This window comes from Vespula pensylvanica, chromosome 9 (assembly GCF_014466175.1).
Source record: "Vespula pensylvanica isolate Volc-1 chromosome 9, ASM1446617v1, whole genome shotgun sequence".
NCBI lineage: Eukaryota > Metazoa > Arthropoda > Insecta > Hymenoptera > Vespidae > Vespula > Vespula pensylvanica.
The window spans coordinates 664,477-685,416 of NC_057693.1; the positions used below are offsets into that span (position 1 = coordinate 664,477).

The 20,940-nt window shown below is 29.3% G+C and overlaps 4 protein-coding genes across 15 annotated transcripts; 2 read left to right on the plus strand and 2 right to left on the minus strand.

The window, feature by feature from the left end:
- Window positions 1–158: 158 nt before the first annotated feature.
- On the plus strand, window positions 159–1,406 carry LOC122631572 (nucleoside diphosphate kinase 6-like). Of its 2 annotated transcripts, none has more exons than XM_043817443.1 (3): window positions 159–401; window positions 515–773; window positions 890–1,406. In XM_043817443.1, the coding sequence occupies exons 1-3, from the start codon at window positions 324–326 to the stop codon at window positions 1,057–1,059; spliced, it is 507 nt and encodes a 168-aa protein (XP_043673378.1). In that variant the 5' UTR covers window positions 159–323; the 3' UTR covers window positions 1,060–1,406. The 2 variants fall into 2 exon arrangements, with proteins under 2 accessions (XP_043673378.1, XP_043673377.1); XM_043817442.1 differs by having other exon boundaries at window positions 165–401; window positions 515–818.
- Window positions 1,164–3,386, minus strand: LOC122631563. 2 transcript variants are annotated; one of them, XM_043817425.1, is made up of 5 exons: window positions 3,095–3,376; window positions 2,431–2,971; window positions 2,084–2,353; window positions 1,813–1,946; window positions 1,164–1,623 (listed from the first exon to the last, which is right to left on the minus strand). In XM_043817425.1, the coding sequence occupies exons 1-5, from the start codon at window positions 3,126–3,128 to the stop codon at window positions 1,463–1,465; spliced, it is 1,140 nt and encodes a 379-aa protein (XP_043673360.1). In that variant the 5' UTR covers window positions 3,129–3,376; the 3' UTR covers window positions 1,164–1,462. The 2 variants fall into 2 exon arrangements, with proteins under 2 accessions (XP_043673360.1, XP_043673361.1); XM_043817426.1 differs by having other exon boundaries at window positions 1,588–1,623; window positions 2,070–2,353; window positions 3,095–3,386.
- Window positions 3,387–3,445: 59 nt separating this feature from the next.
- On the plus strand, window positions 3,446–15,028 carry LOC122631556 (GATOR complex protein Iml1). 10 transcript variants are annotated; one of them, XM_043817400.1, is made up of 24 exons: window positions 3,446–3,940; window positions 4,014–4,139; window positions 4,225–4,696; window positions 4,757–4,953; window positions 5,120–5,403; window positions 5,479–5,711; window positions 5,831–6,046; window positions 6,101–6,277; window positions 6,347–6,487; window positions 7,074–7,082; window positions 8,630–8,847; window positions 8,928–9,133; window positions 9,201–9,375; window positions 9,462–9,662; window positions 10,424–10,534; window positions 11,021–11,094; window positions 12,496–12,606; window positions 12,701–12,908; window positions 12,976–13,084; window positions 13,148–13,228; window positions 13,869–14,029; window positions 14,102–14,270; window positions 14,348–14,664; window positions 14,729–15,028. In XM_043817400.1, exons 1-24 carry the CDS (start codon window positions 3,590–3,592, stop codon window positions 14,927–14,929), a joined length of 4,548 nt encoding a protein of 1,515 aa, XP_043673335.1. In that variant the 5' UTR covers window positions 3,446–3,589; the 3' UTR covers window positions 14,930–15,028. The 10 variants fall into 10 exon arrangements, with proteins under 10 accessions (XP_043673335.1, XP_043673336.1, XP_043673340.1 ...); XM_043817401.1 differs by lacking the exon at window positions 11,021–11,094 and adding an exon at window positions 12,013–12,083; XM_043817405.1 differs by having other exon boundaries at window positions 10,439–10,534.
- A 558-nt stretch (window positions 15,029–15,586) lies between these two features.
- LOC122631558 (rac GTPase-activating protein 1) lies at window positions 15,587–18,792 on the minus strand. The gene is made up of 10 exons (XM_043817416.1): window positions 18,430–18,792; window positions 18,151–18,353; window positions 17,931–18,085; window positions 17,447–17,858; window positions 17,188–17,357; window positions 16,965–17,091; window positions 16,656–16,888; window positions 16,267–16,564; window positions 16,017–16,192; window positions 15,587–15,929 (listed from the first exon to the last, which is right to left on the minus strand). The coding sequence occupies exons 1-10, from the start codon at window positions 18,512–18,514 to the stop codon at window positions 15,866–15,868; spliced, it is 1,923 nt and encodes a 640-aa protein (XP_043673351.1). The 5' UTR covers window positions 18,515–18,792; the 3' UTR covers window positions 15,587–15,865.
- Between the last annotated feature and the right edge of the window lie 2,148 nt (window positions 18,793–20,940).

Sequence of the window (20,940 nt, forward strand, 5' to 3'; positions counted from 1 at the left end):
TTTAAAGAATGTAACACATTTATTTCACTACTTTTATATAAATATTATATAATCACAGAAGTTTGGACCCGATATTGACTTTTAAATTTAATCCGATATTTTCGAAAAATAATCTTTTATTATCTTTTTTTATCATGTGTATATATATATATTTAATTTAGACGAGACTCGTCTCAACATATACGCCATCTGCTGGATATATTGAAGAATTACTTCATGATTATATATAAGACTGTGATCATTTACAGAAACATTTTTAACCAAGTATGAGTAGAATATCGATCGTGAATTTTACAATCGGTATATAGTCAAATGATAATGAAATGCAAGCAAGAAAATCTCTTGAATTAACACTGGCTATACTTAAACCACACGTTGTTAAATCCCCTTTCGTGCTTCAGGTAAAGTTTTAACCTTGGCATTCATTATTTATCTTTAGTTCCCACCCAAGATATACATATATGCATGCTTATGTAAACGATAGAGAAGGTTTTAAAAGACTTGCACTTTTCAGAAAATTCGTGACTTGATAATCGAAAATAATTTCAAAGTTGTTAGAACCCGCAGAACTGTTTTGACATCCGAAGAAGCAGCATTGTTTTATTTTGATCATAAAGATAAGTTCTTTTACAATCGTTTGTTAACTTTTATGTGTAGTGGCCCATCAGATATTCATATCTTAGCTGCTCATGATGCTATTGTACAATGGAGAGGATTGATGGGTCCTACTAAAACATATCAAGCACAATATATAGCACCAAATAGTATTCGAGGTATGTTTGGTCTGTCAGACACTAGGAATGCAACTCATGGGTCGGGTAAGATATACCCAAAGTAACTGTTGTATATATTTGTGTATCTAAAGGAGAATCATTCATTCTTATTATAGATTCTCCAGAAGCTGTGGAACGAGAAATAGCAATATTTTTTGAAGACTTTAACATAAAACAGTGGTATGAAAGAGAAGAAATATTTTATAACTTAGAAAAATTACAATTTGATCCAGTATCTTTTGTACATATTGTTGACAAAAGTTCTGTAGTTCCTAACAAAAAATAAAACGCAAGAAGAGAAACATGCAAAATAGCTTTGCTAGCAAGTGACAAATTATATAAAATCTAGTCAAATAAATTTATAAAATAAAAATATATCAGAGTCATAAATTAGAATAGATTTGTTGTATTATGTTAAAACATGAGTACATATTTCTTGGAAAAATACATATAATATATATTTCATTTTCACTTGAAATTGCAATGTACAAGCTAATTATAAATAATGAGACTAGATAATTTTCACATAAAATGTATATACAAGTTATTTTTTGATTTGTGAAACGATTGATATAAAGTCAATTGTGCAAATACCCTGGATTCTGACACAATATACAACATTTTATTAATATATTTTGTTAAAAACGCTTCCCTGTTTGTACCTATTGAATCTGGTATGAATCTAATGTTTAAGCATTTATTTTCACATAAACTTTAGGTCTTGAAAATACTTTTATACCCTCCTCTAGTTTATTCAATTGCTTTTCAATTTCCATTTTCCTTCTCTGAGCTCTGAGTGTATCCGTTTTTATGGGCATCATATTTAATTCGTTAACATAATCTTGATAATCTGTAATAATTATTTTCAGAAGTTTTATATAAAATATCTTATTTTTAGCTATATTGAATGAAGTATTTACAACAGATCACTTGAATATTTTTTACAGCTTTGAAGATAGAAATGTCAACTTGTTTTAAATAAAGTTGACTTGTTTTAAATACCTCACCCAATATAGTATATTTAATTTAGAAAATATACTTTTTTTCAGCATTCGCAGAGTCTCCTGACGCTCGTGATCCGGTAAGGGGACATGGCCTTCTGGGCATTCAGGGTAGAATGTAGTTGCTTTAGCTTCTTCTTTTTGCAGAGCTTCTTTTCGATCCTTAATATATCTGATACAAAAAGTTAATTTCTTAAATAATTATGTGTCAAATATATATCATTATATCTTTTCAAAGGTAAATAAAATGCATGGACAAAAATTTTAATTAAACGTAAAACTTCTGGGAAGTTACTTTTAACATCATACTTGGGGACAACTCCCTTGCGATAATTAGTAGGAACTACACCATTATTTAACTGTGCAGCTATTTTACTAGCAATAGAATTACGATCTTTATTTGACTTTACAAAGTCAGTTTTATCATTGACTATTGGTAACTCTGAAATTTTTGGAGAATCATGTAACTCCAAACTAGCAATTCGTGCACTTTCTATCTCTGATGAACTATTCAAAAGTTTAGAAGATTCATTTTTATTCTTTTCTTCATTATTCTTTAAATTCTTCTTAGTGGGGTATCTGCGCATAAAGTTAATTTGTCAAAATTATATCTTATTATAAACATATTAATGGATATTTGTAATTTAATAAGTTACCTGATAACACCTTCCATATATAGCTGATCTATGTGTTTGTCTTCTATTGTTTGAATACCTTTATGTTTATATTTGGTATTTATAGGCAAAGAATTGTTTACATCCTCTCGAGATTTTTGTATAAAATTTGGGTCAGATGTAACCTTTATCTTAGATCCTTGCTGTATATTTTTAGTATCTAAATTTTCTTTTCTTGTTTGTTTATTTGCCAATTTATTTGTTAATGAATTGAGTGGTTTTTTTATAGGCATAGAATTCTTTTTATTAAGTATAGGAGTACTTATTTTTCGTAATGGTTCTTTCTGTATAATTTCGGTTTGTTTATTTGACATTATATTTTCCATATGATTATTCTGTAAGTTTCCATGGAAACTAGTATTCACTTTTGCAGTAATGTTGGAATATTTATTTATTTTTTTTCTATGCCTATTTATCTGTAATTTTTCAAGCTCATCAGTTTCTTTATTGGAATGAAAACATTGTTCCATTCGTCGTAAATTTTTTACATTTTCGTGAATAAAATTTTTTTTTCTGGTCGTTGCTGAATAATAAATAGTATATGTATTTCATAAAATAAATATCATGTCATGAAAGTTATATTTTAAATTTCCTACATAATTGGATATTGTTCTATATATAAAAACGAATATCATTTAATACTTACTTAGGTTAGGAAAAACACCTTTTAATGTAGCCATTTTTAAAACAAATCTCTAAATAATAAAAACGATCATTGATTTATTATTGTGGAACTATTGATAATTTTATAACAAATAATGAAGATATAATTCACATGACGACCGTTAGATTAAAACGAAGATAGTATTATTGATGCTAGTTGATTTTGCTTTATAGCAATAAACGAAGAAATTTCTTTTACAGGGTTATTCGCCAACACATGACTCAATTTTGAATGGTCTTCGTTACCAAACAAACGATGTTGTTTACAAATCATGGCGAAATGTCTGTCAAACTCTCAGGGTTACCAACATATTTCTTTTCAAGGGAAAATAAGATCTCGAATCAAAATCCGCGATGATTGAAGCGCTACCTAGTAATAAATTTCAAAAGTTTTGTCATTTACACAGAACGTAGATATATGTCACATTACAAGTATATATATAAAATTACAGCTGACCGCTGAAGTGATGGGTTAAAAATGAAGCTTTTTAAATTAATTGTACATCAAAAAAATTTTAGTGGTGAAGATTTAATAATTAACCCCAAAGATTATCCAGGGATAAAAACTGGAGACGTCGTTGAAATTTATCATCCCGAAGATGAGTTTAGCCGCTTACTCCTGCAGGTTACATCTTTCAAAGAAGATCTTCAGGGACGAGAAACAATTAGTGTTGAAAATAATGTAGCAACGATGTTTCAATTAAGAACTTTTGCTGATGTTTATATGAATATAGTAAATCCAGAAGATGTAGCATTAGATTCGGTTGAATTAACCTTTAAAGATCAATATATGGGACGCAGTGAAATGTGGAGATTGAAAAATAGCTTGGTATATTAAAATTTACATTCATTATATTATGCCTCAGTTATTGGAATTTATTACTTTATGTTTTATGTATTAGGTGAATACTTGCGTTTATATGAATAAGAAGATAGAATTTTGTGGAGGTAGCATTCGATGTCAAGTATACGAAATGTGGTCTCAAGGTGATAGAGTTGCTTGTGGTGTTATTACTGATGATACTAAGGTATAAATAGAACTATTCTATTGTAATTATATTTGATATAGCATTAAATTATTTATTGGCTTTCTTTAATTATCATATGATTTAGGTAGTCTTTCGTTCTTCAACAAGTATGGTTTACCTTTTTATTCAAATGAGCTCAGAAATGTGGGATTTTGATATTCATGGTGATCTTTATTTTGAAAAAGCAGTAAATGGATTTTTAGCAGATCTGTTTCAAAAATGGAAGAAGAATGGTAGTAATCATGAAGTAACAATAGTTTTGTTTTCAAGAACATTTTATAATGCCACACGTTTAGAAGAATTTCCAAATCATATGAAAGAGTGTTTACAACATGATTATAGAGGTCGATTTTATGAAGATTTTTATAGAGTAGCAGTACAGAATGAAAGATATGAAGATTGGAGTAATGTATTGGTGCAGTTACGTAAATTGTTTACTGATTATCAAAAGATTGTTTTGGAATATCATCAAAGACCAGATGTTAGTATGCCAAAAGCAGTAAATTCTACAGCAGCACAAGGAAATTTTTTAGAAGTCTTAAACATGTCATTAAATGGTAATAATCAGTAATTATAAAAGCACATCTTATTCTACATATTAATTATTTATTTTACAGTGTTTGAAAAACATTATCTTGACCGTAGTTTTGATAGAACAGGTCAATTGTCAGTTGTAATTACTCCAGGTGTAGGTGTATTTGAAGTTGATAGAGAATTGACAAATGTTACTAAACAAAGGGTTATTGATAATGGAGTAAACAGTGATTTGGTTTGTGTTGGAGAACAACCATTGCATGCAGTTCCTTTATTAAAGGTAGTAAATTTTATCCAATGTTGTAGTAATGATGATATAGCAGTATACACAGTATAGTCTTGGCTTTTTTGTAATTTATATATTTTTTTGCTTGTTTCTACAATTATAATATTTCTTATATTCCTTCATCAAGGAATATATTATTATTAGAAACATATTATTTTAGTTTCATAATAAAGATACATCTATAAATGCACCAGATGACTACAGTATGCCTCATTGGATTAATCTTAGTTTTTATTCAACAAATAAAAAAATACCTTATTCTACCTTTATACCACGCATAAAATTGCCTCAAAAGGTGTCAAAACATTCTATGGACAATGGTAGATTAAATTGTAAAACTAAGCTTTTACAAGAAGACCCTAGAGAATGCTTGCATAATTCTTTATTTGATTATGATGCTTATGATGCTCAAGTTTTTCAATTGCCACATGTTCATACTTCAAGGTATTATATACCATTATTGTCATATATTTTTTTTCTTTCTATAATATATTATATAATTTCAATTTTTAATTAAAGTAGTTTGCAAAGAGTTACTACAAGAACTAAAAAAACAAGTGTGGCATGCATTGAGACTCATAATAATGCTCACATATTAAAGCTTTTAAAACGTAAAATGTCAGATCCTGATATTCATCATCCACCACCTGAAACACATGCATTAATACCAGCAGCAGGAAGAAGTGCTGCAATCTCCATACCCCATCGGACAGAAAATGTTGAAAATAACGATTCTAATGAGGAAGCAAATGGTATGTATACAATACATACTTATTATTCCAAGTAATAAAAATCGAATGTTATATATATATATATATATATATATATATATATGTATATGTATACTTATTTAAATTTGTTATTTTAATAGTATCAAGAACATCTATCAAAAGTGATATAACTGATTCTGAAATATCACCACCATTCAGACCAGTTGTTGGAAGTGCTGGTAGTCCAACTAATTCAATTTCTCAACCTACAAATATAGTTAGACCTAGCAGAGCACTTATTAATCCTTTTGATCCTTCACATGTTACTATAAAATTGACTAGTAATAGACGCAGATGGAGTCATATTTTTCCTAAAGGTAACTATGATTGTTAGATTATTATATTATATTTTACAGCAGCAATAATTTTAGGTCCAACGGGTGTTTTGATACAACAACATCACTATCAAGCTATTCCCACACAGTCACATCCTGAACCTCAGAGTGATACTACTTCAACATTGAGTGGATCTCCTATGGAGCAGATTACAACTATTAGCAATCCACATCACATATCAAGATCAGCTTCTCAAATTGGATTTCAAGATCGTTAGTAATCAATGCTATATAAAATATCTATATCTGATTTTTGATTCCATGACATTTTTTAAATTATAGATACAAAAGGGAAGTTTCAACGCATAAATTTGATAGGTGGAGATAGAGTGTCAAATACTAATTCATCTGGAACTAATAAGAGTTTAACTCTTTTATGGGGTGCCACTGGTGAGCAGGAGTGGACACCAGCACTTACAACAGGTTTGCCGATAATTATTCCAAGTATTTCTATGCACAAATTTTACATGAAGTAAGATAAATTATTATTAACAAGATAAAGTGAACAAATTATTAGATAATCAAAATTTAGTAGGATTACAGTGTAAATGAGAGAATCTCCAAGTAATCTGCAATGACTTTTTATATAACTATTCATATCATTTCATCATACATATAAACTGTATACTGCTTCTTGTGTGGTTTTTGCATTAGTACATATTTATTTCATCATCAAATGTTTTTAAAACAATCTCATCAAATCTTTATATTAATTAAATTAAAATATAATTCAATCAGTAATTACATAAATAAAGCATTGTTTATATTTACTTGAGACAGATTCATTAAAGAAGCAATATCGTTCACACTGTTATATCAGACATTAATAAGGATTAAAAGGACTATTGATTTTTAGAAATATTTTTACTTATTCTCAACGTAAACCAATCGGAGATATAGAAAATAATGGTATTGCATTTATTTCCATGTTATGGTACGTCTAATTGGGACGCAACGCTGGACGTATTGATGCGTGCGTGATGTGCAACTATGATGTCACATTAAACAGCAATCATAGGTTAGCGCCATATATTACTGAAAATTGATTCGGTTATGGTATACATTTATATTGGGATATTGAGTCCAAGTAGAACTGTCACTACTCTAGATTAGTTTCTCATTGTCTCTCTAATTTCTATTCTTGTTATTTGTGCATGCATATTGTACATAGCTATTTGTGTGTAATTCAAGTTGAACTTCTTAATTAATGTAGTAACTTATTTCAAGCTAAGTGGTTTTTATTTAGAATATGTCTTTAATATCATAAACGTTCTTTTCTTTGTTAGTTATTTCTGTTTCATTGTTAATTAATTATAGTGATATTTAAGGGATCTAATAATATTTATTTGTTATTTGTATAACACTTTGATTTTGGATTTGCATATTTGTATATGTATTCTATACATGCACTTAAATGTGTGCAAGCAATTTTTAATTGTATCTTATCAAATGCTTTTATACAGATGTTTCTCTCTTAAAATCTGCTTTTTTTCTAGAAGATGTAACCTTCTGCAAACTTAGGAAATCAATCCAATACTACAGGGTTTATAAAATTCTTCTATTTTACAGTTTTTTTTGTACTTCATACTGTATATGCTATATCGTAATTCACTTATAAATGCTATTCGTAAATTATTTATATTTTGATCTATGCTTTTTGCCATTTTAAGGTAATCAAATGTGTAATGTAAAATTAATGTTTATATGCAAATTAGGTATCGCATAAATAATATGCAATTTATATGAAGATAATATTTGTACAAGCATATACATTTGAATACCTAAAAATATCTATTTATTAGAAGTATGTAGCAATATCATTTTTAATATACATCTTCATGCTTAGAGGCAGCTCTGCATCTAATACGGCACGACATATGCACGCACGCGACACACGCACGCGTACATACATAGAATAATTTATGTCTGTATATACATAAGCTCAATATTATATTCTCTCCTTTTTGTAGTCCTACAAAATAATCTCAATACATCACATATGTAGTTATCACAAATGCATATTTAATTTGTGTGAAAAAAATAAGCCTTTTGCCTTATATTAAAAGTTTTATGTGATATAGTAACAAGATTTTCTTGTGCATTCTGTACTTTTTTGAAAGTTTTTGTTGTATGTTAATTTTAACACCTAAGTACTGTACACACACACACGCACCCGCGCGCGCGCGCTCGTGCACACACACATATACATTTTGTTTATTATATTTTTTTTTATTATATTTTACATATTTTGTTTATTATATTTTATATTTAAAAAAATTATTTGTGATATAAATTGTTGTTATAAATATTGATGTGGCATGTTTGCACATTTACATATTTAGTTTAAAGTAATCAATTTAATAAAAAAAAAAAAAAAAAAAAATTACTTTTGCTTAAAGAATAATTAAGTACAAGGTAATCAAAAAACGATAGAGAGAGATATTGTATACAATTTTATGTACTAAAATTAAGATGCTAAATGTATAATTGATATAATTTCAATTGCTTCTTGTTTTTATAGTCTTGCAAACATTTTATTATAGTCTTGTCTTTTTTATTCTTTAGGTGTTGATTGGAAGTCATTAACAATTCCAGCTTGTTTGCCTATTACTACAGATTATTTCCCAGATAAAAGGAGTTTACAAAATGATTATGTAGTTTCGGATTATAATCTGTTACCAGATGATGTAAATGCGGATTTTGCACAACAACGAGCGGTTTATAAAAAACCTTTAACTACTGCAGAAGTCTTTAAAGAGCTCGTTTCACAAAGATTGGCTCAAGTATGAAATAATTGTTTAATCTCTAAATAATGGTCATAATAATTGTTATTATAATTATATTTACGTTTGTATTGTTCAAGGGTTTTCAATTAATTTTATTACCACCTATCAATAAAAATCAAAGTAATACACCTGGTAGTGGTACAAGTGCACCCATAAGTTCTGTAATGCGAGGAAGACAAACAGAATCTGAACCAAAAGAAGAATACTTACTTAGCATTGGACGAATTTTTCATAAAATATCACTTTATGGTAACTCTATAACAGTTACAAGATACAGGCCAAGGTAAGTAATTGTTTATAATACATGATATTGTAAAATATAATGATTTAAAACATTATTTATTTCCTAGGCATCCTTATCCACCATTTAATATACATTATCGATATAGATTTCATGCTCCTCATCATGATACATATGAAGTATCATGGGTATCTTTTACAACAGAAAAACTTGAAAATTATAATTGGAACTATTTAGATCATTATATATGCACAAGAGGACATACTGATTTTGCTTTAGTAGAGGTAGTTATTTATATAAGATATAATAATAATTTCGTATTTTTATATCTTATAGCGTATATTATTATGCAATGTTCTTTAATTTTAAGACTCTTAAATATTGGAGGTTCAGAGTATTCTTGCTGCCAATGAACAATTTTGCAACTCGGAAAATTTTAGAAGGTTCATCAAAGTGTGATATATACACACCAGCTTCTGCAGCTGAGCAAGCTTCTCTTATGGATGGATTTTTACGTTTTATAGAAGGATGGTTGAATAAAATACGACGTCCACATCCTAATAAAAACTGGGTAATGTTTCTTTTTTTTTTATATCTTTTTATTTTTATAATTTTAAAGTATTATTTGAAATTGTATAATCTGTGTCTATATAAAAAAATAATATATAATATTAAATTATCATATAACATTGCTATGATATCTCTATATAGTAATAATTTGTTTGTTGTTTAACTATTACTTAATTGTGATTTTATTTTACATTATATTATTTTATTAGCACTATATTAGAATGTGCATGCTAAATTTTGTAGTTGAATTATGCTCATGTGACTATCAACTTATTTTTTATTTCTTATTTATATAAACTTTTTATTGATTAATTTTATTGGCTTCATATTTGATTCCTGCATTTATTTTTATATATTGTCAATATTGTAGTGTAGTTCCATGTCTTGGTACTATTTATAAATATTTTTTTACTATAATAATGTATTAAAAATTATTGCATGTATTATTTTAAATATATAGAAACAAATTGCTGTGAATATAAATAATAGGAGGCAAGAAATGCACTGCTTCATAATGAGCTTGTGTAGTCAAAGACATTTACTACTACTACAAAATATTGAATAAACATATTCAAAGCAACTAACTTTTCCTATATTTATAGGCTGATTTTATAGTTACAATATACATTTTACAATATATTAAAATAATATTTTATGCCAGTTTTGATGATACAAGAATAGATTACATAAAATTATATATAAACAAATCACATATAAACCAACTTGTAAACAGGTAGTTAGTATAAGGGATGGGGTATTTAGCATGCTATGTTTCAGAGTCCCACAGTTCTAAATGGTGTTCCTCCAAGAGACCCTGCCTCTCATTTGACCAGACGCAGGCACAGCACGAGCCTAATATTCCTCACTAACCAGGTACTTCCCCTAGCAATAGCCTCCATCTATTGAGGCAGCTATTAATCTAATCAGGTCTAAGCTTTCAATTGGATAATTTCGAGCAGAAAAATATGAATTTAAACAAAAATTTATATCTTATTAATATGCACCATTTATATTCAATATATGAATATAAGTATTCCTTATGCCTGTGAATACAATTTAATTGCTTTTAAATAAATGTTATTTCGAATTATCATAAAGCTTATGTACTGTACTTAATATTGATTTTGAATATGCTTGATACTTTGCCTTGAATGTGCATCCACAATTTAGCAAGCTTTCTCATTATGCGTGAGATATTACTGTTTAATTCTATTTCTTTTCAATATTATAATATGTATCAAACATGTTTTTCTTTAATATCAATTTTTACATTATTATAAATAGACAGATATCTATCTTCATAACCATCAGCTTTGTCATGCCCTCACAGTTATCCATACTTTTCATCATACTTTACAGACCAGTCTAGTCAGCAGCTCTCCCTTTAGAGAACGACTTGGAAGCAACCGTCTACCAGAGAAACCACGACCAAGGTTTGAACATGCTTAAATTAATGATTTCAGCATTGTTGCTTTCTGCTAATTTCACTATGTAGTTCGTCACCTTCTTTTATTCCAGTGGACCATATCAAATTGGTGTTAGACACTTCTTCTGCTTGTCTATATATTGCACGAGAATTGAATTACAACATTGTTTCATGAAACACAGTAATATTATCTTGAAGTATTTTATAAAAAACATGATATTTTTCTATCCTTAAAAAATCACTGTAGTAATTCAATAATTTCTCGAAAATATTACCTTGCATAATTTCTTTGTGTTTCAGTATTATTTATGTTTGAGTGTGATAATATAATTAATTTCCAGTTTAGCACTCATGATGATAGAGAAACGATTTTATTAGAAACGAAAAACAACGTAGATATTATAAAATATATATTTTACATTTTATATTATATTAGTATGTTCAATAACACATTAAATTTAATTAAATTGTCTACATCTGTCATCCATAGTGTTATTCTGTAATAATAATTTTTTTACTTCTATGCTGATGTATGAAGTAAGATTGGTCATAAAAATGCTTTATCATAGATATTTGCTTTATATTCATAATTTGCATTAATGGTATTGTGTGCTTTAATTAATAACAAGCAATATCTTTAATCTCTATTATAATATTATTGTTATCTTTGGAAGAGGTTTACAAACAAAACAATTTCAATTTATGTGCTGAAAAAAGATTTTGTATACATTCTATACATTATAGCTTACTTCATCTTTTTGTTATTACTATGAGACAAGTATACAGAGTATCTGCATGATATATTTTGTCATTGTAGATGAAATAAAAAATGTTAATATAAGGCATGATTCAATATATATGCAGAGACTCTACTTAGAGTATATGATTGGTAGTGAGTGTGGGAGTGACGGGGTTCTCTGTACAGGAGAGGCATGTAGTGAATACCGCTGTGGCTGCACGCACGTGCCTCGACACTCCTCGTCACGTGCCAAACAGGTTGGTTAATTCTCTTAATACAAATATTAATTTTAAACTTGATTTTTTATTATTCATATTTGGGTATGTATATACATAAATTTTTTTCTTTTAACAAAAAGGTTTATAATGAACCATTCAATTGATATTTTATAATAGTTATGAAATAACGTTGAAAGTTTTTTTTTCTTTTTTTTTTTTTTCTTTTTTTTTAAGCAATGCTCAAGTGTATACATACGAATTACATTTTTTGATAAATGTAAATCTCTCATATTACATAATGATAAAAAATATAGAAGAGACTTGTTCGCTTGTTTTTGTAGCAACAATGTACATTGCTTAATCTACCAGGCACTATGCATTTCATTTTTTCATTTTAATCATATTCTAAGAAATATTTGGACATATTTTTGATCTTATTTTGTGACATTAGATCTGGTTCAAAAGTAATGGACAGAGGAAGAGTATCCCCTGCAAGTGAAGCAGTTCTTCCTCTTGCTTTGGAGCAACAACAACAAGATCACTTTGAAACTAATGAGGATAGGTATTTAATTAAATAGACAAATACTATAATGTACTTAATTAATATTCTTTTATGAGATATATTTGTATTGTATTAATCAATTATTTACTTCCAGTGCTAACATGGAATTAACAAAGTTGAAAAGCAATGCTACAAATGCAGAAATTTTGGAAGCTATGAAACATCCACAAACTGGAGTAGGATTTCTTACACAACATCCATCTTTACCAAGTCAAACTTTTGTTAGTGCAGATGCAGTTCAATGGCTAAGTAATAATACAGAAGGTGGTGTTACTGTAGAAAGTGCCATCAATACTATAAAAGTAAGACAATAAATACTTAATGTACAAAATTGTGTTAATGTCATACTAACATTGTATTTTAATTTAGGGAATGATTCAAGAAACGCTTATTTGTCACGCATCTGGAGATTTTTCTAAACCTTTTATATTAGGATTTTATTTGTATCATATAGTTCAAGATAAGGAAAACCAAAAAGGTAAAGTTTCAGAAACTTGTTTAATGAAATGGGATTAAATGTTTTTTATTCTGTTTTTTTCAGCTGCAGATTATTCACCACCTTTGGGTGACCTACAAAGTTTTGAAAATGAGTGGGTGGAAGTTGAAATGAAAGCTCCCAAAGGTTGGTGTGAACCAACTACTGCTGCTACTACTACTACTACTACTACTACTAGTACTACTACTACTGCTACTACTACTACTACTACTACTACTAGTACTACTACTACTACTAGTACTACTACTACTACTGCTGCCGCTGCTGCTGTTGCTGCTGCTGCTGCTGTTACTACTACTACTACTACTACTGCTACTGCTACTGCTACTGCTACTACTGCTACTGCTACTACTACTACTACTACTACTGCTACTGCTACTACTACTACTACTACTACTACTACTACTACTACTACTACTACTACTACTACTCCTACTACTGCTGCTGCTGCTGCTGCTGCTCCTGCTGCTGCTGTTGGTGCTGCTGCTGCTGCTGCTACTACTACTTCTACTACTACTACTACTTCTACTACTACTACTACTACTACTACTACTACTAATTTACCAACAGTATCATCTCCTATATCTATACCCAATTATGATACTGTTGATGAATCGAATGTACCACTATTTTTAAGGGATGACCTAGATTTAACAAATTTCTTGGAGGAAAAAGAATTGAATGGTTATACTTTTTATATAAATAATATATGATGTTTGTTTGTGTTCATATTAACAACATTTCTAATCAATTGTTTTAATTACAGGACCACCATATAAACACACACATCTAGATATTGACATTAATAACAAAAGTGATAGAATAGAGTGGGGGCATCTTAGGTATCAATCTGTATATATGATCGATCATTCTTACGAACTTGTAGTGCAATGGGTAGCTTCGTCTGGTAGTATTGTAGCTGATCTTGTAAGTATTGCATACATAAATCATGAAGTATAATTTTATAATGAATTTATTACAAGAATTTTTTTCTGCAAGATATTCATCTGGCAACGAAAGGCTCAAATGTGCGGGATTCAAATGGTACCAATTCCAAGTGATTTGTTAGCTTTACCGTTTACTCTAAAGAGTGATCCTTTAAGAGGTCCTATCTTTATACCACTCGATACAGAATGTCTTATGGGTAATAAAAAATATCTATTTGAAGGTCTGTCAATAAGAAAATAAAATTATTGATTGTTTAATGATCTGATATATTCAGTAAAAAAATATATGTATTTTTAGAATTTCGTGAAGATACGTATGCTCAGAGATTATTCTTATTCCAAGAGGCCATATTACGGAGATTTGGTTTCATACCATGTTTGATTGAAAATTCTGAAGATGATCATCAATACGTTCATGTGACTGGAAATGCTTTTATACTTGTACCATCCACAAAAAGTATCAGGCCACGTCAACGTACTGGCACGAATATAGTAAGACGAAGTACGGGACAAAAAAGATACCCAGTACATCCGGAACAACCAAGTCCACATGAAGCATATATCACGCGTCATGTTAGTGGGAAAAGTAAAGACGATTATAATGTAGATAGGCGAGTAAGTATTAATTTTTTCTATTAAATAAACATTAGGATATATAAAAAATACATTTCTTTTAAAGATGGGATTTCTTTGGTCATGGAATCATATGATTAGTCGAAAGTGGAAATCGTTGTCCACTTCAGCTGGCGATGAATTATTTCAAAAAAAAATTATTCAAGATTTTAAACATTTTTGCTCAAACGGAGATAATAGGTTGAAGAAATTTTGGGATTCTTGTTGGGAGTTGAAAGAAAAAAGTTGTACACGTTTAAAGCAGTAAGAGGTATAGAATTAAGTTTTATTAAAAATGTAAAAAATGAATTTGTGGATATATCATTCAAGAGCTTTAATAATAATTAATATTCGTTGATTATTTTTACTATGACCACGTGACTAGATCTCCCATATTATTCCGATTATTGGTAAATAAATAATAAATAATGAATTTTAGCTGTGATCTAACTATTAAGTCTTAAAAGTGAGGTATAACGATAAAAGTTCGAAATAATAAAGCAAATAGTGTTAACTTAATTTTGAAAAAGATAATTTTTATAAAACACTTCTTTTTTTATATTTTGTGGCAAGAATATTGTCTTAATACAATTATCGATTCTATTTCTTACTTTTGTTATAATAATAGATATTTATATACGTATTGTTAAGTGAAATAAACATGTATTAAATCATAGAGAATCGTTTTATATTTATACAAAAAAAGTATGAATATAAAATATATGTCATACTTTTCATGCTATAAATACTAAACGAGTTATAATTCTTAAGAATATTTGATGTAATAGCGCTTTTTTACAGATTACTTATACTTTAACATTAAGTACGCTGTCGACATAAACTGCATATTAAAAAAAAAAAAAAAAAAAAGAAAAAAAAAAAGAAAAAAAACGAGGTATATCTCTAACATTATATATATATATATATTATTTGCGAATGTATTTGTAATAAGTAAACAGTAAATGTTATAAGGCACTTCTTATAGTAAATATGAAAAGTTTGTGCAAGTTTTTGATGAAAGAATTAACATTGTATAATTAAATTAAAGTAAGAGCCTAAACAATCGCTGATTGTTATTAGTCATTAAGTGTAACTTTGAGTTTCACTTAATTCTATAGGGCAATTGCAAATATAATGTATAATTTAATTAAGCTCAATAGTGTTTAGCATTATATCTATACACGTCATAACGTAATAACATTACTTAATACCCTATTCTAGAAGGTGGAGTTGCAAAGTATTTTTTGTTTTTTTTCATAAATGTGCGACTGAAAGAAAGTAAAAGAAAAGTGAAAAAAAATGCATACAGCTATATGAATGTAAAAATATAAGTAATTAAAAGATTTTAAACTAACCTGGAGGTAAGAGGTGTGTGGAAAAATCCACGAGATGCAGTACGTTTCAAAAGTGATTCTGTAGAGGGAGTATGTCTTAATTCTCCTGTTTTAGGGGTACCAATATTGTTTAAATTTTCAGGATTAACAAAGTTGGCCCAATAATCAGAAGGAATTTTTAACAAGCTCTCCACGATCTGAAAAATATAATACAAATATATAAAAATGTTATCCTTTTGATTAATATAATGTAAACATTATATATACATACTGCAACTTGATTTTTTGTTTCACTAAGCATAGAAGTAGGGGATGGTTCTTGAGAGCTAAAACCAACTAATGTTGGACCAAATACTTTAGCAAGATTACTTATTGGCATTTTACATTCAGCGCTACTAGATACTCGTTGTAAATGTAATATAAGAAAAGCAAGTGTATCTCGATTAGGTTGTGGAAGTTCCGAAATTGCTTGATAAAGTGCTGCATCTGCATCTTCTTTATCTGAAATAGTAGTAGCGCGAACAAAATCTGCCCAAAGTGCTACAGTGATTAAAGGTTCCCGCAAAGATCTATAATAAAAAATATAAATTGTTATTTATTGACGATAAAAAATTATTTTATATTACATTAATAAAAAAAAAGTAAAGAGAAGCAATATACCTAAGAAAATCTTTTAGTGTAGAACAGATTGTAGGTATATCAATGTCAGAAAGATTAGGAGCACCTTTGCCTCTGAGGAACTTTTCTTTCAAACATTTAACATCTGTTGATCCACCATTTACTCTGTATAATCCTTGTTCACTCATACCTCTCAATTCTACCTCATTAATGCAATGGACTATTAGCGAAGGTACCATTGGAGGTATCATAGGGGCATAATCTGCTATAGTACCCTGAAAATAATAAGAAAAAATTTTATTAAAAATTTAATTATTAACATATTTCATTTTTTATTAATCTTATACTTACTGATGTACCACGGAAAGTAGGTGTATTTCCTGTTGGAACACAAGGGAGTGGTACTAAATCTTTACATTCTGTATGTGCTGTAGCTTTACAGTCCCTGCATTTTACTGCTACTTTACCAAATCGAATCCTATTTCGTAGAAACGAATAAATTTATAATTCTATACTATTATCCATTATAATCCTAATATTTATATGTTCAAAATTTAAATGCAAAATATCTAACCGTTTACCACAAGGTATACACATTTCAGGTTTAATAACTGTTTTTGCTGTAAAACTATGACCTCTAGAATTTTTAATATTTAAAGTGTATCCACCAATATTTGGACTCGGTTTAAAAGCAGTTTCTGAATCAGAACCTGATGTAAGAATCTCTGCTTTTGGTGCTGAAGGCTTTAAAAAAAATATTAATAAAAAGGAATTAGTACTAATTAATGCTAATATTTAAATGAAAAAAAAATAAAAAAAGAATATTAATATACCGTAGTATCAACAGCTATTTCATTGAGATCTATTTGAGTCAATTTAGCTCTACTATGATCTGAACTTTTGCGTTTTTTGCGTCCACTGTGTGGAGGTCCTTGAGGATTGGTATTTTCATTTATTGGTATAGCTTCGATCACTGAAGATGCAGTGATTGCACCTTCTTTTGGCACTGTGACAGTAGTAGTAGCTATTATTTTGTCAGAAGTATTTAATTCTGCCACTTTTTGTAGTGTGCTGCGGCGTTTCTTTGGAGAATATTCTCCACTTGGTCTATGTTCTTTCCATTCTCTCTTCTTCTGATTTTGTTGGATAATAATGCTTGTATCTAAATCATCTTCTGACTTTGAAAAACAACTGAAGTCACTTAATATAGAACCGGTAGAATCTAATTCTGCTATTGTGTTGAGCCTAAAAATGAAAAAAAGAAAATATAGCTCTTCGTAATCCTTTTATATTCTTTTTTTAAAGAAATAATCATACTTGTCATTATGATGTAAATCTTTTATGTGTACATTGCTGTTTCTTGCATTTATAGAAGTATTATTGAGAAATTGTAACTTTTCTCTAGTTTCATCATTCAAGTTTCTTCCTCCATCATTAAACAGAAGATCTCTAACTAAAGCTATCTGCCGTTCCTGTTAAATATTATATATACAGAAAGTTGTTTTATTTTTATATTTATCGTAAAGAAAGATTATACCAAAGAGTTTTTTTCTTCTTCAGCAGCTCGTCGCATTTGTTTCTCCTCATTCAATAAGCGTCTAGCATGACTAAGTTTTCTATCAAGACGAGTTGCTTCATGATGAGATTTTTCTAAAGCTATATGGAGCCGTTGACATTCTTGCACAGATGCCAACCATTTCTGTCGCATTTCTTCTTGATTTATAGCAAACTGAAGAAACTCTATAAGGAAAGAAGTTGTATTAAAAGTAAATTGTAAATATAAATATAGGGCAATATTTTAACATGTAGTACTAACCTTCTTCGCAGGATCCATTTATGAGGACGTTGGAACATCTTACTACTTCATCCAGGCTTGCTAATACCGACAGCGATGCAGTCATTTTTTAAACAAATAGAATTCACTTGAAAACTTCGAAATTGAAGAATAAACGATCGTCTAATAACGTTTCTTTCGTATTCAAATATTCATCAGCTTTTATTTAACCACGTGTGCGAACACATGTACTTGAAGAAATTACATATTTATATTATCTTTGATGTAAATCAATAAATCACCGTATTTCTTATAATTGTAATTGATGAAAGATTTTGCGTCTGACTTTATGAAACTCCTGTACTGAGAATTATCCGTTAATATTGTAAACCGCGTTTCAACAGATTCTATCAATAACGATTTGAATATAACCAATAGGAATAGAGTTTAGCTGTTAGTTTTTCTGTACAACGGTAGAGGTCACTACAAACCACAGCGAATATATCAGCAGAGGAGCTGGTTCTATGAGAAACGTGATTCAATTGTTTTCAACGTAAACGAACGGATTCTTTAATTGAATTTGTTAATTGTTTTAACATTAATCTCTGTGATTGGATAGTGCTTACAACATAAAAATGGACTACATAAAAAAGTAAATATTTCATTTGTTTCTAATGTTAATTATAAACACATTGTTAATCGAAGTTGTAAATTTACTGCGATTCAAGTAAGGATTATACGATCGTACGTAAGGGTTTCTTTGCGAACAATTAAGATATTTTATTTAAACGGATTACTTTATTTATATTTCATATCTAACAAAATGAAGGACTTTGTTGAACTATAAAAAGAATAGAATTTTGAAATCTTTTTTTTTTTTTTTTTTTTTTTTTCTTCAGAACTTACAAAAAATAGTTCGTCTTATCTTCGCAGAGGTCGTAGCAGTATCATGTTTGCAAACATTCGCGTCGCATATTCGAATCGGTGCTTTTATTTTGCATAAATTTTAATATAATTTGGCAGAGTTACGCGTTTCGAAATATTTCCGAAGGAACGTTTACATGGTATAAATTGTGCAGCTTTACGATCTGACAACTCAATCGAATAGAACTTTATAATATTAGAAATTTATCGAACGTATCGGTATACTTCTCTCAAGAGAGTAAAGTATAGGTGCTCAACGATAGTCCATTGACGTATATGCAATACCGTATTTAAGAATAAAGGAGGGGTAAAATAAAAGAAAGAAAAAGAGAAAGGACCAAGACAGCAAGAACTATTGAAGCGATCGAGTGCTTAAACCAACTTCTTTCCAACTCAGGTAAAATAATGTCGAAGTATTGTGCAGGTCGTCTTTGAAACTTGCTACATGAAATCTCTTGGTTATTCCCTCGTCGAATCATCGTACTCGAGAAGTATCGATAAGATCGGATACAAAGTGGTAAAGGTAGAAAGTAGAAATTTTCACGACTTCTTCAATCTATCTCGTGTTACGTGAAAAAGCAACGAAGTATTATAGTTCATTCAGAAGTATCGTGAACCCAAGTCGCCATTTTCTTTAATACACGAATGACCAAAATTGCGCACGAGACTTTCCGAAATCGATATAACGAACGTTCCATTTCAAATGGAATCGAATCTCGAAGGGACTGTTCTTGACGGAAACTATAAGTAACATTTGTGATTAGAGTTTCTATTAGAATTATACGATTTCCATTATTGCATTCTGATTCTAGATTAATATTACTATATTCGATAAATACGATACGTATGCTTCAGAATTCAAGAAAAGAATAAGAAAATAAAAAAAAAAAAAAGAGAGAGAAGAAAAAGAGAGAGATTTGAATTTCTTCTTGGTCTTGGTCATTATTTATAACTTATTTTGCTTCGAAGCTGGCACAAGGCTCGCGTGGGAAATCGTGCAGAAAACTCGAAGAAAGATGCCTCGGTTACTGAACGGCCGAATAAGAGAAGCGTAAAGAGGGACCGAGCCAGGCGGAAATCGTTGGGCAATATTTTTATGAAAAATTGTTATGTCGGTCAAAGAGTTGGGAAACGCATTCGGCTCTCTTGCGGGTCAACGCTAGGTGAATTCGATACGAACGTGTGTAATCGAAAACTATCCGAATATCACGTAGACCTAGTGTTTTTCTTTTTTGTTCGCGGATGTCCCTGGTTTGTTTCAAAAAATCACATGTGTAGATACGTATGTACGTACGTGTGTTCGGATAGACTTTTTCTCTTTTCAAGCCCGAAGCTTCGATCGATAATTATTTTGTCATAGACACTATCAATTTCTTTTTCCTTTCGAACGTTGACGTTAAGACATAGTTTTCGTTATTATCGTTATTATTATTCTGTATCTTCAATAATCTTGACAAATTCGTTTTAATTGGGATATTAGGTAAATTGTTATAACAGGATTATTGTAGGTCTAACACGTAGATTTGTTCTCAACAGAAAGTATCCGTACAAGATTGTTATCATTTATTATTATTAGAAGACGAGCAATGTCTTTATTTTTATCTTTATACCGCTTCTTCAACTTCTTTC